Source organism: Miscanthus floridulus, chromosome 6, assembly GCF_019320115.1.
Source record: "Miscanthus floridulus cultivar M001 chromosome 6, ASM1932011v1, whole genome shotgun sequence".
Taxonomy (NCBI): Eukaryota; Viridiplantae; Streptophyta; class Magnoliopsida; order Poales; family Poaceae; genus Miscanthus; species Miscanthus floridulus.
The window spans coordinates 42124576-42150522 of NC_089585.1; the positions used below are offsets into that span (position 1 = coordinate 42124576).

The window sequence follows — 25947 nt, forward strand, 5'->3', positions numbered from 1 at the left end:
TCACGAGACGAATCTTTTAAGCCTAATTAGATTATGATTGAACACTAATTACCAAATAACAACGAACGTGCTACAGTACCATTTTCCAAAAAAAATTCACCAACTAAACAAGACCAGATATACCTCCCCTCCAATGCTCCACATCAATTGTCGAATTTCTCACTCCCGCGCAGGCTGGACATGCCCCTATAAGTCACCGTAGCTGGCAGTCCGCCGCTGCCTAAAGCACGCAACGCTCGCATTAGGCCCAACCATGGCAACTGGGATCCATTTGCACCACATTGAGCTTGCAGAGACGACGTTGTCCTTGGAGATTGCGGAGTGGGAGAAGGGATGAAGAGGTGCGTCACAAGCGAGGAAGGGAGCGGTGCTCCACAACGGAGAGGTGAACCGGCGTTGGTGTCGGGGAGGAGGAAGGCGAGCAATAGCGCTAGTGGTAGGAAAGCTGGCCGAAAGCAGATTGGGATGGGTTAGGGAACTGCAGCGGTGGAGGGGCCGGATAGGAGTCATAGTGGAGGACTGTGCAGATGTGGAGTGATCGGAGAGGGGCATCGCGACAGTGGAGAGGACAGGAAGGGGTGATAGAGAGCAGTGTGAGGGAGAGAACACCATGCTCGAGAGAAAAGAGATAAAGAAGAAAACGAGAATTGACTAGTGGGGGTCTATGTATTGGTGAATGGTGATTGGTATTGGTAATACGTAAAACTATCTCCCCCAACAAATTAAAAAAATAATATTGGTGCTAACCAATATTATTTTATTAGAGATAGATTTTCGGTGAGCCGCTGGTATGGAGATGCTCTGAAAACTATCTTTACATACTGTTATGCCAAGTACTAAGTATATATTTGTTTTAAAAAAAATATTAAGTATAGACCCTCTACTCGGTGAAATCATGAAAACTCTTTCAAAAAATATACTTACAAGTTTTTAACAATTTTGAAACTATGCACATCCATAGTGCATCTATAGATGTATACTGTAGCAAAATTTGATATTCAAATTCAATCTAGAAAATTTCATATGCATAAAAAATTTGTTATTTTCGTATGTTTTTTTACAGAGTAGGTATGAATATCAAATGTTGCCATAATTTACACCTATAGATACACTATGAATGTGCGTAGTTTTATTTTTTAAAACACTCTTAAGTATATTTTTCTAAAAGAATTTTCACGATTTCACCAAGCAGAGAGTTTTGCACCGAATATATATATATATATATATATATATATATATATATATATATATATATATATATATATATTTAATAACGAACAACTACCAGCTACATTGCCACAGAACAAACTTATCCACCTTACAAGAGTTCATTCATCCACTGCAAGTGGAATTGCTTTCTGGGGCGATAAGAACAAACCTGTGCTACCAGGACACTTTGCCGCGGCAGTTTGCTTGCTCTCTCTCTCTCTCGCTCGTGCCCTTTTCTCCCCATTTCTCTAGGGGACACCTGTTGGTCTTCTGCGACGGCAGGCTGCATACGTGACGAGTGACGAGTGACGACACGTAACTTGAAGGGCAGCGACACACGGCAACGCAGCGATATAGATAGAAAAAAGAAATACCAATTCATGGATGCAGCAACTTTCTCTGAACCCTTAGATTGAACTGTAACCTGTTTGGCTGCTTTAGGAAAAACAAATACTGATACTAACGTAACGTGGTTTCTTTGTTAGACCAGTATCAAAAGAAATGCATTATCAAGTATATGTCCTATACAAGGTATCGTGCAAGTTAGTCTTCCCGTTTTAAGAAAAAAAAAATCTTGAGAGGCCATGGTTACGTAGAAAGTTAGGTAAATCCAAATCTTGGTAATTGTTCCTGTGAAAATTTTATTGGTCTTTTTGGCCTTTGTCTGAACCAATTGGAACTTGGCAACAAGTCGCCCATTATAAAAAAGAACAAAAAAAAATTCGCCCCATAGTATAGTCATTAAAATCTGTCATACCATTTTACGTCATGACAATCTTAGCCAAGAAATCTGATTCTACGATCCTCTTCAGTAAAGTGTACAATTTCATGTTTAAAGAAAACAGGTAGAAGTAATCGACCTTTTGAAACTTAGGTTGCCGGTATGAACGCCAAAATCAACCTTTGGGGCATTGCAAAATCAACTTTGGTTGTTCGGATGAAAGGCCTCAACCCTCAAGGAACAAGGAATATACACCACATTCAAAATACGGGGGTCCTGATACAGCCAGCCTTCATGGTAAAAACAAATGGAGTATAAGCATCTTCTGATATAGATGAATTGGATCTGTATATTGCCTCATATGTACAATTAAACAACCAGTTCAGCCCATTTGTAGCTTTTGTTACTCCAATTCAGCGAATGCAAATAACGGTTAGCTAGATTGTGATGTGTGAACCGAAAACTAGAAGAAGATGGGGAACTCAGCTGCATAAAGCAGCTGACCAATAAAGCGTTCTCTCGGACGTCTTAATAGTAGCATTACCGATTGAAAATCTATAATTATGATAACCTTGCCCCATAAGACCATAGTGGAAGGAAAAAAACACTATTGCTGGAGCTGCTTTTCAGTTGGCCCTTGTGTGGCGTCCTCTTTTGCAGGTCCTGGTCTCCTGGAGAATCGAATTAGCACGGGGTAGGATGCGATTGCTCTTTCAGCACTCAGACTGGAACTGTTCTCAATTCGTGTCTAAAGGATACACAGGTAGAGGTAATCGACACTTCAAAACTTCGGTTGCCGGTATGAACGCCGCAATCAACCTTTGTGGCATTGGCATTGCAAAGGAATGATAAAGGATATGTTGGGATGAAATGCCTCAGGGAACAAGGAATATACACCACATTCAAAATACAGCCAGCCTTATATATTGCCTCATGGTACAGCCAGTCTTCATGGTAAAACAAATGCTGGAGTAAGCATCTTCTGATATATATGAACTGGATCTGTATATTGCCTCATATGTACAATTAAACAACCAGTTCAGCCCATTTGTAGCTTTTGTTACTCCAATTAAGCGATTAAGCGAATACAAATCGCGGTTAGCCAGATTGTGATTTGTGAACCGAAAACTAGAAGACGGGGAACTCAACTGCATAAAGCAGCTGAGACCAATAATTGGTTCCAACTTCCAACTCAACTACTTTTGAAGAGAGCCCTGTATCATAGACGTTAGTGATGGATGGACTCGAGCGGTCTTCAATGATCGTGCAACACTTCTTCCTTCTGAATATTCCTCACCAAGAGGCCATCTTGGGCGCAGCTCATACTGTACCACGCAAGAATTGATCAGGCGAAGAAAATAGGGAAGTAGTTCGTGAAAATTGTGAACGCAGTTTGAGATTCTCCAGTTAGTAGACACCTGGAATAGGCCTGATTCAAGAGTCAAAACAGTCCGGCATGGTGCCATTTTAATTAAAGAAATTAGATGTCATGGTTTTGATTGTTGACAGTGCTGATCTACATTACATTGGATTATCAAACTTCAACAGTAAAACAAATGCAATTATTTTAGGATTAGAAAAGTAAATCTGGAAGTGTAATTGGATTCAACCTTAAAAACCAACATCACGAACTACGTCCCACTTAAATGACAATTGGATTGCTGTTTATTTGTCACTTGCCTTTTTCCCCCTTTGCCACACCAAAGTTTTTGACTTTTTGTGGTATGAGCATTCTTTGGTTTCAACAAAGTTTTGGTTAGTAACTAAGTTGACAAAATGTTCCAGTTATTTATGAGTAATAATTCAGAGCAGCTAAAGGTAACACGACAAGAATCATGTCGTGTGGTTGCAATTCATTATTTCGGCAGTCACGCCAGACCTTCAAACAGTGAGAAATAAACATAAAAGAAGAAACATAAGAGCCTGCTCAAGCCAGCCACTATAAATGATTGAAGAGAACGAAGTGCATACTAGTTTAACTTAAGAAGTGACCACACAAACTTTTGCAAGAAATAAATGCAAGCCAAGCTGCAGACAGCAGACCTGCATGTCATCAGGCTCATCATCAGCAGGTGGATCCTCAAATCTCCCCACAACGAAGTGCTCAATCCCAGTCCAAGCAATCATGACGCCTATGCAAATGCAGCAACATAGTATAACTGATTGTTACTGATTACTCAGAATTATACAAAGAATGAAGACTATTGTAATGGCAGCTAGAATAATTAGGTCACATACTTCAATTTGACAAACAAATAAAAAAGGAAAAAATAATAGCATGGCCTAAGGTCTATAGTGAAAAACAAAGAACTGCAATGGGTTGTATGATAGTTGACTTTGAATACAAGAAAATTTGGTTGACAGCATAATTGTATTTTAGTATATAAGTTACTAAGACTCTTCAATTAACTTATTACCATTGTCAGTACAAAGGCTTGGAGGAGGAGATACAAGTTGCAAGCCATTATTCTCAGCAACTTGATTCAAGCGAGTCCTGACATACTTGTTTGATGCGACACCTCCTGAAACAACCTTTTTATAACTGGATAAGTCAACACTGGATGAGTTGAGTGATTTGAATTTAGCCAAACATCAAGATATCTGAGTTACAAAGTATTTGATGGAAGATTCCATCTTCAATGCCCATTCAACTGCTCGCTGGCATCTTTCTTCCAAATGTAACACAGCAACTCGCTGCATATGTCAAAATTATCAGAAAAAGTATCGAAAATCCTCAGTAAACATCGAGTACATTATCCATTGTGTACAACCTGAAAAGAGGCAGCAATGTTCGCCCTTGATTGTCTGTCTTCCTCCAATGCAGACGAAATGGGAACATCCTCTGTACATCTACCAGTGTAAATGATAGGCCAGTTAACGAAACTAATCATATTATCATGACTACAAAGCCCTCCCTGTGAACATGTTCTCTAAAAGAGGAAAAAAGAACTTTCATGTTTTAAGATAAAGTCACAAAACTTCGTATATGATCACTTGCACAGGTTTTGATAAGTCCTACTTAAAATAAATATTTTCTAAGCGTAAATGAGAACTTAAACATGTTCATTTAGGCATTTCAAATGAAGTAGTTATCTGTCAATTTAGAACTTTGAACTTGAGGTAAATAGAAAGTGCCAAATACTACTGTCTCAAAGGATACTAATCGATGATTCTACTAGAAACACCAGAAAACCTGTTCATATTTATGAAAAGGATTAAGTCCACTTTTAGCCCCTCAACTATTGGGTTCGTCTAATTTTGACCCTCAACTACAAAACCGTCTAACATTGGTACCTCAACTGTCAAAACCGTTCACTTTTAGCACCCGGGCACGAGCGAGGCTGTTTTGTCTAACGTGGAGCGGGTTTGACCACGCCACGCTGGCGTTGACCGCCACATAGGACGCCAACCTTCATCTCAGCGACATGTGGGGCCCACGCGTCACCCACTCATCCCCTCCCTCTCCATCCTCCAGCTCCGGCGCTGAGGGACCGCGGCTCGGGCCGGTGGCGCTGCGGAGACCGTGGTGTCCGTGCTACGGAGCGCGGACATGGAGGCGGTCGTGCGGGTGCTGGCGGCAATCACGGCGTCCGGCTGCATCGAGGAGTATAGCAAGAGGCGCGTGGCCGCGGCGCTCGCCACCGACGCGCCGTCCGCGGCCGCGTTCGTGGCATGCGTGCGGCGGAGCGGGACCTCGCTGGAGGCGCGGGTGGATGTGACGAGGTTGGTGGAGTCGCTGCTTCGCAATGCGGCAGCGGTCCCAGGCGCGCGGGCGGCGATGGACGAGTCCGAGGAGCTGGTCGGTGAGGTGAGCTGACCCGCCTCGTGTGCCCTACGGACGACGAGAAGAGGGGTGGCAGGCCTGGACAGGAAGGCTGTGGTAGCAGAGCTGACGTGCCTGGCGACCATTACGACGACGTGGCACGCTCACGCCGAGATGGTCCAGTTGGGCGCCGTGCCCGCGGCTGTGCGCGTCCTAGAAGCCGATGCCGGGTCCTCGAGCCAGGCGCTCCACGTGCTGGAGGCCGCGGTGGGGTGCGCCGAGGGCGCCGCGGTGGGGAGCACTGAGGGTCGCGCTGGGGTGTGCAAGTCCGCCAGGATGGGTGGCGCCGAGGCGGCGGTGCCACCCACCCTGTCCGCGCTCGGCAGCACGGACGCCACGACCTCTACGCTCCAATTCCCCTCTGAAATTTGCGATGTATCCAATCTCTCTCTCCAATTCCTCACGGCCATAGTAGCCTTGGGTCCTGAGCTCACTGTTGGGCATGGTCCCGTCATGGATCATCCTCTATTAAGCTTACTCGAGTCATTCTCGTCGCCGGCGGCCGCCATTGGCACCGAGCTCAAGCTCCGCCGCAACCAACCCCATCTCGCCCACAGCTCCGTCTGCTTTCGAGACAACAAGAGCCTTCTACAGAACAGTGGTGAGCCCTAGTCCGTCCTCCCCCCTCGCTTAGCCCGGTGTAGCCGCCGCCTCGTCTGAACGCGATAGTGTCACCGCTGCTTCCACAGACCTGCGCACGGACGCCCCATGCCAGGCCGCCGGGGCTGCTACCGTCGGTGCCCTAGGGCCGCGCGATCCCCTCTACAGCCACCACGCATGCTCCGGCCACCTCGTCCGACGCTGGTGCGGACCTACCCCGTCCGCAGCGGGGCCGAGCTCGCCTGTCCGGATGCTGGTGGAGCTAGAGGAAGGAGAGGAAGGGGTTGGGTGGTTGACGCATGAGCCCCACATGTCACTGAGATGGAGGCAGACGTCCTACGTGGCTGTCAACGCCAGCGTGGCGTGGTCAAATCCGCTCCACGTTGGACAAAACAGCTCCGCTTGTGCCTAGGTGCTAAAAGTGAACGGTTTTGACAGTTGAGGTACCAACATTAGACGGTTTTGTAGTTGAGGGTCAAAATTAGACGAACCCAATAGTTGAGGGGCTAAAAGTGGACTTAATCCTTATGGAAAAGGAGAGGACACAGGGACTAAGACCAGAAGGGATAGTATGTCCATACAAGTTCTTAGATTCAATTGCCAATCGAACTTGAGTCTTCAGGCCAGCATAAGAAAAATTGCAATCTTTGTATTGCCGCATTGGAACCTGAAAGTATATAAAAAATTATAAACAATAACATCATGCAGCATAATCATAAGAAAAATAAATGGATAACAACATATAGATACATCTTAATTTTGAAAAAAAAATATCAGCAGACTCACTTTGAACTTAACAGCATTTGGATCACCTTCTAGAGCAAGCTCTTCAAGAGCAGGGCCACCACCTTTCCGTATATCAAGGCCCAACCATCTTGCTGATTTGTCATATGCCTCACCAATCGCATCATCTATAGTAGTCCCCAGTTGAATGTATTGCCCAAGGCCACGAGCAAGAACAAGAAGATTGTGTCCTCCTGAACATATTAACTTGTTAAGACACCTTAAAGCCAAAAGAATATTTCTTCTGGCCGGATTATTACACAACTTTGCTGTCAAATTAGCAAATATGGTTAAGGAACTTAGGCTGAGGTAGTTCTCCATTGACTTACATGCATTTGTAAACTGGAACTACATTTATTTTGTAAACAACTGAAATCAGCTGCCACACATTTCATTTTAAATAATTTCAACAGGATATAGGGCAAAATGTGGTAATCACTTTAATAGCTTATGCATTGGAATAAGAAGGAAACATTTAAGCGGAGGACAACTAGACACAGTGCAAATAAAGCAGCTAAGTGTGGCAAGTTAAAAGGCAATAAAAATCAACATACTCTATGATCATGGAACAATGTCAGAATGATCATCCAAGTAGAAAGGCACAGAAGAGTTATAAAATGTGATAATTATTTTGCGTTGTAACAGATGTGGAAAATGCAATTATGTTTCTGGTGTGTTGAATACTGTGTGCCATGGGCTTCTATCATTGGAAACCACAGCTTACGACAATTCTCATAGGCAAGTTAGACTAAGTTTGGCACATCTTAGTTTAGTAAATATGTATTCTAGATGCTCTAAATGTTTGTTTTTTTCAGGTGGATCCAGGCACAATACCCTCGAGGGCTGATCCCAATTTCAAAGTTGATGAGAATCATATTAAGACATATTCATCCATAGAAAAGTTAAGCAAATAGTATTGTATCCTATAATACTGAGACATAATAATGTAGTTAGCACATACCTGAAATTAGAAGAGCCAGAAATGGGAAATCAAGGTCCTTATTCACTAGCCTGACAAGGATCAAACAACATCAACTGCGAGTACAGTGCATGCATAAAGTTAGAAATATAGTGAAGCACTTATGCAATCTTTTGTTTAAGTTCATATAACATTGTCCTTAGGTTTAACAAGTTTGGCATGCTCTAACTAATGTTTTTTCTCGAACATGCAGGAGAGCTACGTGCCATTATATTAAGAAGAAAAAAGGGGAAGAACCCTTACGAAACACATACTCACACCAAAGACTTAAACGATATACACGCCTTTTCTAGAACAATGCACAACCTTGACCCCAGTCTAACAAAACTATGACAAAAAGGCCGAGAGGTGCGAAACAACTCGAGCCCTGACCAAAACCCAGAGGTACACTCCTCACTCGTGAGTAAAAGAGCTCTAGCCAAGTTTGGAGTCACACCATCAAACACGCACTTGTTGCGATGGTTCCCTAGAGACCAGGCTCCAACGATAACAAGGGAATTAAGGCCCTTTCTAATTTGATCATTAGAGCTAGCAGTAATTCTCTCCCACCAGTCCTCAAAACATAGATTCGAGTTTCATTTCTTTTGTTCAATATAAGACAGCCATTAGTTATTAGGTGATTGATGTGGTATCGAGAATCAGATACTTATAGGACCAATTTCTCTCCTACATTAAACAAAAGTTAATGTTTTTACTTTTCACAATGGGCTGAAAATTGGTTGAAGACTGAAACTTAAAACTTAAAAGTTCGTTTGTTCGCAGCATATGTTACTACACCAGCTTAGTTTAATATCCACATAAACTTTTAGATACTATAGAAGGATGCCAAGAAGTAGTAATGTCTAAACTAAAGTCTAAACAGATGTGCAAATTCTGATGTAAAAATTGATAAAAAAAAGTAATAACAACAAAAACACAAAATTTGCAACAAGTGACTTTGAACAAACCAATCCTTTTTTCTTGAAAATAAAAACTACTAGATCTTATTCTATTTGATGATGAATTAACAAAAATAACTTGTGCAGCATATACCAAAAAAAGACTTCAAAGTCCATACAATTTAAGATCATGGTTGATTGAACAGCAAAGGGTCCTGAGTTAAATACCTGGAAACTAATGCGTGCGCTTCCATATGATGAACTCCAACAATAGGCAAGCCAAATGCTTTCGCTACCTGTCTAGCTTTGTGAACACCAACTGCAGTTCAGACAGGCAAATGCACAACATTAGGGGAAAAAGAGATATGGTAATAATGGAAATACAAAATAGTAACAAAAAAAAAAAGAATTATGATCCCTGATACATGATAGCACTTATCCCAAAGTTTGCCAAAGCACTAGTCATATAAAATGAGGATATAATTTATATAAAAAGCAAGTCAACAGCAATATTCTCCAGGACAGCAGAACCAAAGCAGTCTTGTTTCTTAATTTGGCAATGGGTTTCTAGTCTGATTGAATTCAACTCATCTGAGCCATATACATACTACTATACTAGTATCAAGTTGGTAAAAGGCTCATGTGCAAACTAACAAAGGCAAGTCATGAACAGAACAGACAATTCATCATCTCAATGAATGAAGGGGAGGTAAAAAAAAAACACCTCTAAGGCATAGACTAAGTCCTGGTCCAATGGTCACAGCGACTGCAGAAAGATCACTTTCTGACAATTTTGCATCGTAAAGGGCCTTTTGAACAACCTGGGCAGCAAATGAGAACATGCAATTAGCATAGACGTCAGCACCGCAAAAGGCTGCAGAACCTTTGTTGATCTAAGAAGCCACACCTGGTCAATCACAAGGGCATGTGCTTCCTCGGCCATCTTAGGAGCAACGCCACCATACCTCGCAAGCAAATCCACCTTGCAAATGTTGGCCAACGAAAAGCCACAGAAAAGCATAACCGGTCAGCAATGAACAAAGGTTTCCCAAATATATGCTACCAACTGCCATGTTGCATAACAAATGATAAGAAGCCAGCTCAAATTTACAGCCGGAATAAGAGGTCAGAATGAACTGCAGAAATAAAATTGTGCGGGAAATGGCTTACTTGGGAAGATACCACTTGGCTAAGGATCTCGCCGTCACCTCTCACCTGCAACCAATCAGAGCCAGACAGCAGAGAGAAGCAGCTCAGCACAAAAACTTGACGCCTCCGCCGCAGGTAAATTCGACAGGAGAATCGATGAAGAAAGCACTAGTACCACAGCAGCCGCAGTGTCGTCGCAGCTGGTCTCGATGCCTAGCATGAGGAGGTCGCGGCGGGCCGGAACGGCTCGAGCGGCGGTGGTGGACGGCATGGTGGAGAGGGGGCATAGGGCGATGGAAGGGGTTGCTGGATAGGAGGAGGAGGAGAGTAAGCGGCGGAGAGTGGGGGGTGGGTGCAGATAATGGGAGGGCTTCAGTGGGGCTCGTCGGAGGAGGAAAGCGGCGGCGGCGCGCGAGACGGGCGGCGATAAGGTCGGGAGAAGAGTGGCCGCCATTCTCTCCGGACTCCGGCTCCCCGCTCGCTCTGCCCGGTGGCCAACTCCACCAAAGGCCCAGGGGATTTGAATGAACCGGTCGCCAACGCGGCCACAAAGCCCATAAACTGACTGTGCCGCAAGCTAGAACGGCCTGTAAGATTACCCAGCAAGCAATACGTTCAAAACGGCATATGAACCTTCTTCATACTACAAGGCAATCATATGAAACAAATCACAAAGCTACACGCATTTATTCATCAATTTTCTCCTCTACACAGCATGTCACCTCACACTCACAGTACATCATACATACACCATTGTGCAGGAAAATAACCAAGCTGACCATGAAAGAGCCAAACTCCATCGCTGAATCTCAAACCCACAGCCACATAACCTTGCTCTTTCTTAAGTGCATCCATGCAAATGGGTTCGAGTATCCATGAGGTCAGCACGAAGGTAATCAACATCATCGGTTATCGGCGCTGCAGAGAGCTTCTTGATTGCAGACTGCATTGTCGGACGGTTCGCTGGGTTGGGATCCAAGCACTGGAGAGCCACCTTGAGGAGCCACAAAGATTTCGCTTGCAGCCTCAGCTTCAGGGAGCGGGAGCCGGGTGTCCAACAGATCCTCCAGCGATGTGCTTTTCTTGTCTGTGCAGAAGAGAGCGGAAAGAATATCACCAGGATGGGATCCCATGAACAGCTCAAGAACAACCACGCCAAAGCTGTAGACGTCACATTTAGTGGTCACCCTCGTCATGTATGCAAGTTCTGCACTATCAAAGAATTCAGTCAAGATGTAGTAAACGTCCATACAACTGTGTTTCTCACTGAATACTATCATTACTGATAAAATATGTTTCGACAGGTAACCATTGGATTCAATATATAGAAGCTAATCTACTTTGTAAAAGAACTTTTTATAAAAAAAACAAGACTAGCCCATCTTTCAGGATTGCAAATCTCTACTTAGTCAAACAACACTTTAGATAAATCACGAGCGAGATAATGAGGCAACATGATACAGAAAGAATAATAAGTTGAACACTGAACCAAATTTGTTTACCAGGTGCAAGATACCCAGTTGTCCCAGCAAGCCTGCTTGTACAGTTTGATGCATCATAGCTCAATATTTTAGCTAAGCCAAAGTCTGATACACAGGCCCTGAAATCCATAGCAATCAAAATGTTATTGCCTGTTATATCTCGGTGGACTATTGGAGTTGAACAATCATAGTGCAAGTAAGACAGAGCATGAGCCACATCCTTAGCGATATCTAGCCTCTTGCTCCAATCCAGCTCAACAGCACTTCCGTTGGACATGAGAATAGTTGACAAGCTTCCTCTCTCCATATATTCATATACAAGAAACTTATCTTGATCAGTGGAGCAATATCCATAAAGCTTCACACTGTTCCGGTGCCGTATCTGCACCAAGGCCTCTATTTCATGACTGAATATTTCATCTTTCAAACTTTCATCTTCTGTTATCCGTATCTTCTTTACTGCAAAAATTTCGCCTGTTGGTAGTGCAGCTTCATAGACAGACCCATGGCCCCCTCTTGTAATGCAATATTTTTCATCAAAGTTCTCCGTTGCTTCCACAATCTGCTTGTAGACATCTCCACCATCAAAGTTCCAGATAGAGAATAAATCCCCCTGTAATCTTAAAGCTTCATTTGAATTATTATGTGCCGTGGAATTCTTCCTTTGACATAGGCATATCAACAGTGTTGCGACACAAACTGCAGGGATGTGCAGCAAGTTAGGAAGTTGTAACCCAAGACCATTAGGAGCAACCTTTTACAGAAGAAAAAAGGATAACAAACATACCAAACAGCAAGACAGAAAACACTGCCATGATGCCACCAGCAAGGACCGCCTGCCTCTTGTGGGATTTGGACTGTTGGGTATCGACAACACTCTTCTTGCACAGTGGGAGTGGGAACCCACACAAACCAGAGTTGTTCTCAAACTGACTTGCAGGGAACGTGGCAAGCGACCCAAGTTGTGGAACCATCCCACTCAATCTGTTGTTCGATAAATTAATCTCTGACAATGATAGTGATTCTAATGAGCTGGGTATTTGCCCCTCCAGCATGCTGTGTGAAAGGTCAAGTACTGCGAGAGACTTGGCGCCAGCAAGTGCAGCGGGGATCACACCTGATAGACTATTGTATCCAAGATTCAAGATCATGAGGTAATACATGTTCCCAAGCTCCTTTGGGATATCTGAGTCAAGCTGATTAAATGACAAATCCAGAAATATCATTGAAAAGTTGTTGATCATGCCAAAACTGCCAAAGTACACTGTTGTGAAGTTGCAGGCCATCTTACTTGGCATTAGACTCAAATCGCTATGCCGAATGCCTGTGAGGTCAACCAAACTTCCTTTGTCATGGCATTGATAATTATGCAAGTTCATCATTGCGAAGGTACCCAAGCTGACGTGTAGAAGTGAGGGGTTCCATCATCCCAGATTGCTTTGCAAGTTCAGATGGTATATGCCCTTTTAGTTGGTTACCACTCAGGTCAAGCCATAACACACTCCTGCAGTCACCCAGCTCCGGTGGTATCGGACCAGTGAAGGAGTTATTTCCTAGGCCCAAGATTTGGAGCTTAACAAGTTGGCCGAGTGATGTAGGTAGTGGACCAGAAAGCCGGTTGCTGGCAAGTGACATCTACCTCAACTCTGTGCAGTTTGCCAAACCTGGAGGGATGCTGCCAGCAAGAGCATTGTAATCAAGAAGAAGATTCTTGAGTGCAAGCATTCTGAACAGAGAGGCAGGTATCTCACCCTCTAGGGCGTTCTGCCACAAGATCAGGTCAAAGAGGCCGGTGAGCATGCCATGGGTTGAGGGAATGTGCCCATTGATATAGTTAAGGCTGAGGTCAAGCGAAACGAGACCATTGCAGTTGGAGATGGCCTCCGGGATGCCCCCAGTGAGATGGTTGTTCTTCAGGTAAAGAAGTTGCAACTTCCTGGTGGTATTTGAGGAGCAGAGAGTGGCTGGAATGGTGCCGGAGAGCAAGTTGGAGCTGAGGTCGAGTATCTCAAGCTCCGGAAGGATGGTGACCGCTTCTGGAATGGAGCCATTGAAATAGTTTAAGGAGAGGAAAAGTGTACTGAGCTTAGCTAGATTGATGAAAGCTTGCCCTGGAATCTCGCCAGAGAAATTGTTACTTGATAGGTTGAGTCCAGTAAGGGACATGAGGTGTGCGATATCTGTTGGGAACGAACCAACAAGATGGTTGCCTGAAAGGTTTAGCGAGCTCAGGCTGCTGCAACTGGACAAGACTCCTGCTGCCACGCTGCCAGATATGAGGTTGCCAAAGAGATCAAGGTACTCCAATCGGAAGCAATTGATGAACGCTGGAACTTCCCGAGAGATATAATTCCCAGAGAGGTCCAGCAAAGACTGTTAGGTTGATCTCCACCAAGTTAGGCTCAACTGGTCAATTAGGCCTTTGATCCGTGCTCTGATCGGGAGCGCTCAGCCGTACTCCTGGCTGATGGGCCCCGTCGCGCTAGCACTATAAATAGGAGGTGGGGGCTGGGGCTCGATACACGAGGTTGACCGCAGCCGCCAGCGCCCCACCGACGACCTAACCCTAGACCGATCCCGAGGGTGTGCTGTGAGCGACGCGAAGCGCCATCGCAGTCGCCGCCGCCACTGACCGTGTCTCCACGTCGTTGCTTCCTCTACTTCGAGCATCACTGCGGCACTATGGCCACGACATCGGTCCGGCGAGGTACATCACCGAAGTCTTCTATCTAAGCCAAGAATTTACCCACTAAATCAACATCTAGAGGTTCTATCAGCGCTATCAATGGTATCAGAGCCATGTTTCTAGTATGTAAATCTAGACTGGAGTAGAAAAGTGAAAAGAAATCAAGAAGGAGATGAATCGGATTGAACCCCAACCCTAACCCAAACCCTAGATGGATGGACGGAGAAAGGGGAGGACCTACCTGGTTCCTCGCCACCGTCGCTACCGCCGCGCGTGGGAAAAAGCAGCCAAGCCGTGCTCGTCGCCATGCGCGCGAGCCCCGGCCGAGGGCAGCGTCACAGGACCACTCGACGGTGGCGCGCTCACCACTGGGGAGCGCACGCTCCGGCGAGGGGACCCATGGCAGCGCCGCCCTTCTTCTTCCACGTCTGCTGCTTTGAGGGCTGACAAAGGAGAAAGGGATCTAGGGTTTAGGGAAGAGTGCGTGTGGGGGCGCAAAGAGCACCACCGCGGTGCCGCTCGACGCTACCGCGAGCGGCTCCGGCCTCACGTGTGCACCTGCGAAGGGCGCCACGACAGCGCCATCACTCTTCTCTCCGGCCACCGTGTTTCAGGTGAGAAGGGGGACAGCAAGCCGACGGACTGCGACGAAGAGAGAGAAGGCGAGGGATGAAATGAGGTTAGGGTTTCGGGAGCGCGGCCGCGGACGCCGTTTTTATTCCGAGCGAAACCCGCAGACGACCGTCGATCTCCATCCAACGGTCGGTAGAACTCGGCTCGGATTCGGCCCGTGCGGGTGTGGAGAATCCCGGCCCAGGACCTAGGTTGCGGCCTGGGCATGGGGACAACACGACGCGCGTGGCTGAATGGGCCGCGGACTGTTTCATCAGGCCGGGCCGAATGAACAGTAAAGACTGAGTTTTGGTTTTATTATTTTCAGAAGCAAATTTTGATGATTTTTGTCAAATTTAAATCGCTTGTCAAAATTTGAACCATCGGGATATTTTTTCAGAGAGTAAATAAGTACAGTAAAATGCTTCTGAAAAGTAGATAAATAATTTTCACATGTTTCCGCTGCAAAGTTTAATGTTGATTATCTTCCAATTAAATTTGAACCAACGAGAGAATTTAATTCGAAGAGCAGTTACATTTAGTAAATTATGATTATGTTTATTTTCTAATTAAATTGGAACCAATGGAAAAATTTAAATTATAGGAGTAGTCCGATTTGTTTATGTTAGATTATGGTATTGTTATTTTCTAACCAACGTTGATGATAACAATATTATAATGAATTTAAGTTTGAAGTTTAAATCTCTGATAAATTTTACACCAACGTGGTCAATTTTTTCAGAGAGTAGATAAGGACAAGAAATGCTCCTGAACTAAAAGAATGCATTTTATTATCAAGTTTCCGCTGCAATGATGTTGATTATCTTCTAATTAAATTCGAACCAATAGAAGAATTTAATTTTGAAGAGTAGTTATATGTCTTTCAAGTTAATTTATGAGTTTTATGCATTAATTATATTTCCTGCCCAACGGTGATGTAGAATTGATGCAGAAGCATCTTGTAAGTTTATTTTTTAACCGACGATATCACTCGGTTGCATGCCAACTGGACTGCAATGCTGGGGTATGTGAATGAAAAGGTTTGAGTCAAGCCAATCCAGGACAGTTGTTTATTAGTTTACTAATTTTCTGATTACATTGGAACCAACGGAAAGATTTAATTAAAAAATGAAGTATAAGTGAATGTTTTAGTAATCATGACTAAATTTTTCGTTATGGTAATTTGTATATAGATTTATCCCACATGGGGAGAAGTTTGGTATAGTATTTATGCTAGTCAATCCTGCATGACGGAAGAAATTTTGTGATGACTTATATGATTTTGTATCCCGCATAGTGAGAGAAGCTTGGGTAGCTCTTATGCTATCCTAGTATTGATCATGGCACAATAAAAATACACCATCATGGTCAATACTAATCAAAGGACTAAAAAAAAGATACAAGCGTGACTTGCAAAAGTATAGTTAATAAAAGACCTCGTCGAATTCTTGAAGTGGAAAGTGTACTCCTATACAGATCAAGAAATAACTTTATTTACATGGCATAATTATGTGAATGAAGTAAGTCATAAGTGTCTCCTCGTTCACAGTTTTCTGAATAGTTCTCGAAATTATGACAGTATAGTTCATGTCATATTTCAAGAGAGAGAATTGTAAGATGAATTAAGAGTAAGAATTAAGATCACTTAAGAAACCTTCATTAAGAGTGAGATAAAGATGTTAATGAATGTGTACTCTTCAATAAGAGTGATACAGATTTTGATAAGAAACCGAGTGAGATAAAGTTTTTAATGAATGTGACCGTCGGTCATAACAATGATACCCCTAAGCAGAGAAACAACTAAATTCCTAGATTTTTTAAAGTTTCGAGAGGAAGATAGCGTAGTCACCATCAAAGATATTAAGACGGTGCTTAAAGTGCCATATAAGGTTTTAATAGTTTAAACCCAATTAAAAATTTAGAAGATACATTATCTTTATAAAAGATGGGATGATCTGGGGAAGCACTGGTATATAGAGACCTATGACTTGAAGAGAAGCGGGACTGAGTGCCCACTTCAGTGATTCAAAACAACGAACTTCTCGATACCTATTGATGTTGTATGACTTATACAACACCCATTGTTGGCTCTTCGAAGAAGATGAATAATATAAACAAGGATTTTGTAATACAGGAGCCTCTAGAATCAATTGTCTCTTGGCAATGAAGAGCAACAACAGCCCCACATGAAAGTGCCAGTAGATGAGGCCCCAATAAGGTCTCAAAGAATTAGTAAACCAGTTTTCTGATGACTATGAAGTCTATGTTAGTGAAGAAATTCAAATGAAGGGTGATCCCACCTCATTTAAAGAAGCCATGATAGTGTTTACTCGTCTAAATGGCAAGAAACTATGGAAGTTGAAATGAATTCGATGAATACCAACGATGTTTGGGAACTTAGAAGAAATTCCTAATAGAGCCAAAACAGCAGGCTGTGAATGGGTCTACAAGACAAAATGTGACTCCAAAGAGAATGTGCAAAGATATAAGGTATGAATTGTAGCAAAAGGCTTTACACAAATAGAATGAATAGATTACAATGAGAGTTTTCTCTCTAGTCTCATGTAAGGATTCTTTAGAATTATAATAGTGTTATTGGCACATTACGATTTAGAGTTACATCAGATTAATGTAAAGACAGACATTTCTCAACGGGGATTTGTATGAAAACGTTTACATGGACAACCAAAAAGTTTTGTCGTGGAAGCAAAAAGAACGTATGGGATGCCGCCTGTATAAATCCATTTATGAGTTAAAACAACTCTATACACAATAGTATTTGAAGTTGATGAAACAATAAGAAAGTTTGGGTTTAAAGAAAATGAGAAGGACAATAACGTTTATGCGAAGTTCTAGAATGGAAAATTCTTTTTCCACATCCTATGTATAGATGATATTCTATTCACTAGTAGTAATGTTAATCTGTCATTGAAGAAGAAGAAGTCTTTGTCCTCAAGTTTCAGTGTGATTAATCTTGATGAAGCCTCATTGGTTCTAGGAATTAAAATTCACCAAGATAGATGAAAAGGGGATATTAGGACTATCGCAAAGGCATACTTAGAAAAAATTCTAAAGAAATAAAGTATGCATGCGAGTAAACCTACGCCTGCTCCTATAGTTAAGGGTAATAGATTTGAGAACTTTCAGTGTTTTAGGAACGGATATGAGATCGATCGAATGAACATGGTTCCATATGCTTCAACTGTTGGAAGCTTAATGAATGTACAAGTAATGACTTACCTTGACTGTAGCTTACGTATCCGGGATATTTTAGTAGAAGTCTAGTCCAGATATAGATCACTGGAATGAAGTTAAGAATGTCTTGCAATTTTTGCAAAGTATCATAGGCCTCATGCTGAGTAAGAAAGAACAAGTACTCTCAAATAGTTGTGGGTACAAATGTTAAGTTTTGACGAGATATGTAGTGAAATCTATAGTAGTTGCTAACACTCGTAATTGGAGTATTATTATGGAAAAGCTCCAATGAAACAGTTGTGGTGTCATTAATGATGCATACCATAGTATAGCTTATCATGAGGCCTCAGGAATAGGCAAAAGTGGTAAAGGGAATATGTATCTAGATTTAACAATGATATTCAACAGCAATAACCATTTAAAATAGTTAACTCCTAAGACTAGCAGGTAAATGTGCTGCCAAACACATTGACATTAAGTTATATGTTGTAAAGGAGAGAATCCAGAATCATTTTGAAATCATTGAGCATATTAGTACCAAGCAAGTACTTGTGGATCCGCTTACCAAAGGCTAATCACCCTAGTGCATTTATAAAACACACAGTCGACATGGGTTTACGGAAAAGCCTATAATTTCTAGATACTAAGGGCTTAGTTGAGAATCTGTTTCAAAATAGAGAGGTGTATTGTAGCTGTTAAATCTAATAGCAGCTGACCGTGATGATGAGACACGTTCTATGCACTGATCTGTGATGAAATGGGAAAAAGATAAAGTAAGTTGAGTTTAAGTCATAAGGTGAGATCAAGGGGGAGAATGTTAGGTTGATCTCCACCAAATTGGCCCAACGGCCTATTGAGCCCTTGATCCGCATCCTGATCGGGGGCGTTCAGCCATACTCCTGACTTATGAGCTCCCGTCGTGCAACACTATAAATAGCAGGTAGGGGCTGGGGCTCGATACATGAGGTTAACCGCAGCTGCCAGCGCCCTATCGACGACCTAACCCTAGACCGATCCCGAGGGTGTGCTGTGAGCGACGGGAAGCGTCATCACAGTCACCGCCGTCACTGACCACGCCTCCACGTCGCTGCTTCCTCTGCTCCGAGCATCGCTACGACACCATGGCCACGACATCGGTTCGGCGAGGTACATCACCGAAGTCTTCTATCTAAGCCAAGAATTTACCCACTAGATCAACACCTAGAGGTTCTATCAGCGCTATCAAAGACAACTTCTCCCCTCACTCCACCACCCTCAGCACGGCAGAAATGTTGGCATCATGGATTGTTATCGACTCCACGCTCCTCAGCAGCAGCAGGGTACTTGCCACAGCACTAAAATTGGTGTTGAGCATGACACCAGCGAGGGACACTGACGCGACCCTATCGTTCTTGCAGTGGACATCGAGGAAGCTACAAGCACCGCGGCTGCTGTTCCAACCAGTGAGTGTGTCAGCAGACGCCCTGCTGTTACTACGGAGAAGAGGACCGAGGATAGGGAAGGCCCGTAAGTCTAGCCCAGATCACCAAGGCAAAGGAAGCCCAATCCCAGATTCATCGGAGAGCAATGGGCCTGAGGCAAACGCTTGCTAGCGTGAAAGGGGCAAGTCCCCTGTAATATAAAGAGGGGAGAGAGCACTCGTGAGGGTATACGGATGTAAACAGAACTCAAATTACTCTACTAAGATTCATCATCGCTATCCCTGTTCTTCTTCCTCCTCAACTTCTCCTCCACGCCTCCACGCCTCCTTTTCCTCCTTCTCCCTGACCTCTGCCTCTCACAATTGGTATCAGAGACAACGCTCCTTGGCCTTCGATTCAGTTTCCTAACCCACTATTCCCCATCGATCACTTGAATTCCACCATGGATTTTGGTTGGTCTAACCCTGAATCGAGGCCTGTGGACTGCAGCTTGATTCGGGGATTCCGTAATTCCGATCCAAGGAATCAGTGATTTGTGGTGTGCGTCGATCTAGGATCGAGCCTCCCTCTCTTCACACGAACACTATACCCACCGCCAGAAGAAACTCGAGGCCATGGATCCGAACCAGAAGCTCCTCCTAGATGAAATCGACAAGCGCATCGCCGCCCGCTTCGACTGGTCTTGAGCGCCGGCTCGACGCCTCCTGCCGATTCCTCCTCATCCAGACTTAATGCCTTGGAAAGCGCTGCCCGCTCGTTCGATGAGTGGCGCCCCAGGCGTCGATGGCTTCATCGACGACCTGCGCGTGGAGGTCAAGCGCCTCTCCTCCCTAAAGCTTGAGGTCGGGAAGATCTCAAAGTACATGGAGCGCTCCATGGTGGATGGGCCATCTCTGACTCTAGGTGTGCACGGGTCTGTTCCTAACGTGCTTGCCCCCAAGCCCCTGTCGGCTCCGCCCTCGCCAGTGGCTCTGCTCCCCACCGTCAAGTCCTCCCCGCGCACTCCGTCGAACAGGTCCCCTGCACCGTCACCAACACACAAGTTGGCCGCGCATGGGGAATTCGAGGCTGCCCCGCGCACATCTGCGGGAACATCAGCCAACAGGCCCGACGGGCACCGCTTCGATTTTGGGACCCGGGATGGTGCTTTCGGAGTGCCCACCACTCTGATTCCACCGCCTGGCAAGGGTATGTTTCCTGGCTGACCTCCTTCCATGTTTCCTCTTCCATGTCCTCCGCCTCGCCCACCACATCCACACCCACAGCACCATTACGAGTCCGGTCATCAGGGGGATTCTAGAGGGGGATCACATAGGGAAATTGCCTAAGTTTGATTTTCCTAAATTCGACTGGTGACCACCCAAAACTGTGGATTAAGCAGGCAGTTCATTACTTCAAACTCTGCCGTGTCGAGTCCACTATGTGGCTATCTGCTGCCACTATGCATTTCTAGGGACCAGCCAAGCGCTGGCTCTCTTAGTTGAGGAAGAGCTTGAAAATCAGGGGTGGGATGAGTTCTGTGCACAATTGTTGTCACGCTTTGCACGCGACGAACATGAACTCCTTCTTCGTCGTTTGTTCCAAATCCGGCAAACTGGTCCTGTTTCTGAGTATATCGAGAAGTTCGTAGGGCTGGTAGATGAACTCAAAGCTTATGCTAAACATCCAGACCCTCTTTACTATGTTCAACGTTTCATTGACTGGCTTGCGTGATGAAATTAAAGCTGTTCTTATGGTTCACAAGTCAGCTACTCTGGATACTGCTTGCGTGTTGGCTGAATTGCAGGAGGAAGCAGTTGGGGCTCACCAAACGGCCATACCAGCGCTTCGATCAAGCCAGCAACTCCAAGCCCGGGTGGGGGCCTCCCTTGGCCTTGCCGCCACCGCCTCCACAAGCTCCTGGTGTGGTCAGGCGCCCAGTGAATGTCGCCGCAACGACGACTGATGACAAGATGCAAGCCCTTCGTGCTGCTCGTCGTGCTCAGGGGCTCTGTTATCGCTGCGGCGCCAAGTGGAGTCGGGATCATCGATGCTTTGAGATGGTACAACTTCACCTCGTTCAGGAACTTTGGGATATTGTGCCAATCTCTGATGATGCAGATGAGGAGGGCCCGGCGTCCCCGACGATGTCCCATATCATGATGCACCTATTGGTGTCAGCAATGGTAGGCTCAACTGCACCGGGCACTCTATGTTTGTCGGGATCTCTTCAGGGCATAGCTATCTCCATCTTGGTTGACTCTGGCAGCTCACACTCATTTCTGAATGCATCCCTCGCTCAGTTGTTGGTGGGTGTTCAAAATCTGGCTCAACCTATCAGTGTTCAGGTAGCTAATGGCGATGTCACTCAGTGTTCAGCCCATATTCCTATAGCTCATTGGGAGGTCCAGGATTACTCATTCTCTATTGATTTGAAGTTGTTCCCATTGTCTGCTTATGATATGATTTTGGGACTGGATTGGTTGGGCAGTTCAGCCCTATGCACGTTCACTAGTCTCATCAATGGATGGCCATACCTTATCAGGGCTCTACTGCAGTTTTACTAGGCAAGTCTACGATAGTGCCATCAGGTTCAGTCATTCAGTTATGTTTGGTGCAGGATTCAGTAGAACCTCATTTAGCTACTGCTCATTTGCCAGTTGAAGTTTAGGATTTACTCTCAGAGTTTGCACAGTTGTTTGAGCCGGTTTCTGGTCTACCACCACGCCGTGACTGTGACCACGCTATTCCGTTGATTCCCGGTGCTCATCTAGTGGCTGTCAGGCCTTACCGTTATGCTCCCATGTTGAAATTAGAAATCGAGCGACAGGTTACTGACATGTTGCAGCAAGGCATCATTCAGAAAAGCTCTAGCTCTTTCGCTTCTCTGGTGCTACTTGTCAAGAAGAAAGATCAAACCTGGCATTTTTGCGTTGACTACCGCTAGTTGAACGCAATCACTGCGAAGGCCAAATACCCGGTTCCTGTCATCGAAGAACTGTTGGATGAGTTAGCTGGTGCCAGTGTGTTTTCAACTCTAGACTTACAATCTGGTTTCCACCAGATCCGGCTGAAAGATGGGGAAGAACATAAGACAGCGTTCTAGACACACTTTGGGCAATTTGAGTTTTGTGTGATGTCCTTTGGCTTGACTGGTGCTCCTGGCACATTTCAGGACGCCATGAACATGACTTTGCAACCATGTCTGTGACAGTTTGCTCTAGTATTCTTCGATGATATATTGGTGTACAGTCGGTCTATGGAAGAGCACCTGACACATTTGAGAATGGTCTTTGAACTCTTGGCTCGCGATCATTGGCAGCTCAAACATTCCAAGTGCACCTTTGCACAAAGTTGGATCGCTGACCTGGGTCACTGTCATCAGCACTGATGGTGTGGAGACTGATCCATCCAAGTTGGACGCAATTGCAGCATGGCCGACCCCTATGTCGACCAAGGAACTCCGATCCTTCTTGGGATTGGACGGCTACTACCGCTGTTTCGTTCGTCACTTTGGCATCATTTCAAAGCCTCTATCAAATTTGTTGAAGAAGCATACCCTGTTCATCTGGACACTGAACCACGAGTCTGCATTCCAGGCTTTGAAAGCAGCGCTGTGCCAGTCTCCCGTCCTGGCCTTACCGAACTTCGCACGACCTTTCACCATCGAGACCGACGCCTCGGATGCAGGGGTCAGGGCTGTGCTCATGCAAGACGGTCACCCGCTCGCATATCTTAGCAAGGCTCTGGGAACTAAGTCCAAGGGGCTATCCATGTACGAGAAAGAATTCTTGGCTACCCTTCTCACAGTCCAAGCTTGGCGTTCCTACCTGCAATTTCAGGAATTCATCATTCTCACTAACCAAAAGAGCCTTACTCAACTGACGGATCAACGACTGCATACCTATTGGCAGCAACGAGTCTTCTCCAAACTGATTGGACTCCAATATCGGATTGTTTACAGGGCTGGTTTAGCAAATCACGCGGCTGACGCTGTTGTCTCGACACCCTCAGCCACTGGCTAGTTTGCAATGTTGTTTCCTCTAGCGGTGCCATCCTGGACAGCGGCGATCAACGCTAGTTACCATAATGATCCTTTCACGACTGAGCTGATCACCAAACTCACACTGGATCCTGCTTCTGTTCCCAAGTACTCCTTTCAATCCGGCATCCTTCGTTACTGCTCCCTGCGTGTGGGTAGGCGCTGATTTTGGGCTACAGCAGTCCCTCATTACATAGTTTCACTCCAGCTCTTGGGGTGGACATTCCGGCGTGCCTGTTACTTATGCTCGACTCAAGCAATGTTTTGCCTGGCGTGGCATGAAGACTGCTGTCAGAGAGTTTGTCCAAGCTTGTGTCACTTGTCAACAATCCAAATATGATCGAGCTAAACTGCCAGGGCTTCTGCAACCACTGCCACTACCTGACTCGGCATGGCAAGTTCTTTCTCTTGACTTTATTGAAGGACTTCCAACCTCCCAATCGTACAATTGCATCCTGGTGGTCGTTGATCTCCTCACTAAGTATGGACATTTCATCCCTCTCCGCCATCCTTTTACTGCAGCGGGCGTGACTAAGGCATTCTTCGCCAATGTGTACCAGCACCATGGACTGCCTCACTCCATCATCTCTGACCGAGACCGTATCTTCACAAGCCATTTTTGGTCGGAGCTGTTCCAGTTGGCCAATGTCGAGTTATGCCGAAGCACGGCCTACCATCCACAATTGGACGGCCAAACTGAGCGTCTCAACCAATGCCTGGAGACGTATCTGCGCTATTTTGTTCATGCCACACCAACCAAATGGAGTAAGTGGCTCACCTCTGCTGAGTTCTGGTACAACATGAGCTCCCACTCGGCCATCGGCCGTTCTCCATTCGAGGCATTGTATGGCTACCCACCTCGTCTGCTTGCTGTTAACCCCAATTCGATAACCAATCAAGAAGTGTTCAACTGGGCTTCTGGGCGTCAGTTCATGGATGAGTTACTGCAGCAGCACCTCAATCGGGCTAAGAGTCGCATGAAAAAGCAAGCCGACCAGCACCGATCTGAACGTCACTTCAACATGGGCGAGATGGTCTTCCTTAAACTGCAACCGTATGTCCAAACTTCCTTGCCACCCCGTTCACACCAAAAGCTCAGTTTCCGCTTCTTTGGTCCATACCGTGTTATGGCTCGAGTTGGCACGGTGGCTTACAAGCTTGATCTTCCAGCACACTCTGCTATACATCCTGTTTTCACGTTTCATAGCTCAAACGTGTCGTGGGGACATCTCATCAGGTAATTCCAATACTTCCTACTGATTTTGCCCTGCATCTGGCTCGAGAAGATTCTGTACAGACTCGCTCCACTAGCTCACGGCGATAAGCAAGTGTCTTAGGTGCTGGTCAAATGGAAGCAATCTGCCGCTGGAGCTCGCTACCTAGGAAGACTACGAAGCCCTGCGCCAAGAATTTCCTCGTGCCACTGCTTGGGGTCAAGCCGTGTCCAAAGGAGGAGGAGATGTCAGCAGACGCCATGCTGTTACTACGGAGAAGAGGACCGAGGATGGGGAAGGCCCGCAAGTCTGGCCCAGATCGCCAAGGCAAAGGAAGCCCAATCCCAGATTCATCGGAGAGCAATGGGCCTGAGGCAAACGCTTGCTAGCGTGAAAGGGGCAAGTCCCCTGTAATATAAAGAGGGGAGAGAGCACTCGTGAGGGTACACTGGATGTAAACAGTGTCAAACTTCTGTGGATCGACTAGGGTAGATCTAGGCCGGTTTGCTATTAAACATTGATGAACTAGAACTAAGCAGAGAGTGAGAGAAAGGAGAGGAGTGCTGGTGATGAACCTTGATCCTTCGGAGGAAGTCGCGGTTGAGCTGACCATCGCTGGTTCAGTTGATGGAGGCAGCACATAGGCATCGACGGGTGGAGTAGAGGTTGCACGGACATCGATGCAGTGCAGACAGATGGCGTAGCAGTGACGACGGTGAAGTCAGCCGAGCTTCCCGTCGCTGGCTACGAGCCCTCTTAGATCGGTCTAGGGTTTGTCGGTGGGATTTGCGGCTCACGGCGAACCTTATGCTTTGAGCTGCCGACCCCCACCTCTTTATATAGCACAGTGCGACAGGGGGCCCACCAACCATGTAGGGTTGGGCTGCCCTCGATCAGGGCGCGTGACCAAGGCCCAATAGGCCATTGGGCTTATTGGTTGGGAGATCAATCTAACATTCTCCCCCTTGATCTCACTATTACTTTTATCTTTAAACTTTAAACTTCAATCCTTTTATCCTTACTCATTTCTTCATAGATGATGCATAGAGCATGTCTCATCGTCAAGGTCAATCGCCGATAGATTTAACAGCTACAATGCATGTCTCTGATCTAAAATAATTACTTTAACTTTTGGGCCCTTTATAGTCCAGGAATCATAGACTTTCCCTTAAACC

General features: G+C 45.3%; 1 protein-coding gene and 1 pseudogene across 2 annotated transcripts; both read right to left on the reverse strand.

Moving 5' to 3' along the window:
• Window positions 1-2799: 2799 nt before the first annotated feature.
• LOC136458149 (probable tRNA N6-adenosine threonylcarbamoyltransferase, mitochondrial) lies at window positions 2800-10709 on the reverse strand. 2 transcript variants are annotated; one of them, XM_066458136.1, is made up of 13 exons: window positions 10318-10703; window positions 10164-10208; window positions 9901-9975; window positions 9718-9814; window positions 9222-9312; window positions 8098-8147; window positions 7140-7330; window positions 6935-7020; window positions 4702-4780; window positions 4541-4624; window positions 4348-4462; window positions 3974-4062; window positions 2800-3255 (listed from the first exon to the last, which is right to left on the reverse strand). In XM_066458136.1, the coding sequence occupies exons 1-13, from the start codon at window positions 10594-10596 to the stop codon at window positions 3127-3129; spliced, it is 1410 nt and encodes a 469-aa protein (XP_066314233.1). In that variant the 5' UTR covers window positions 10597-10703; the 3' UTR covers window positions 2800-3126. The 2 variants fall into 2 exon arrangements, with proteins under 2 accessions (XP_066314233.1, XP_066314234.1); XM_066458137.1 differs by having other exon boundaries at window positions 3235-3359; window positions 10318-10709.
• A 201-nt stretch (window positions 10710-10910) lies between these two features.
• On the reverse strand, window positions 10911-19470 carry LOC136458150 (brassinosteroid LRR receptor kinase BRI1-like; annotated as a pseudogene).
• Between the last annotated feature and the right edge of the window lie 6477 nt (window positions 19471-25947).

Bases quoted from the DNA above. Each gene is read 5' to 3' on its own strand.
- LOC136458149 (XM_066458136.1), bottom strand. From the start codon at position 10,596: ATGGCGGCCACTCTTCTCCCGACCTTATCGCCGCCCGTCTCGCGCGCC. The intron at 4,781-6,934 runs GTATGGACATAC...TTACACTGGTAG, and splicing joins GCAATTGAATCTAAGAACTT to ATGTACAGAGGATGTTCCCA. The intron at 4,063-4,347 runs GTAATAAGTTAA...GCATTTGCATAG, and splicing joins AAGCCTTTGTACTGACAATG to GCGTCATGATTGCTTGGACT.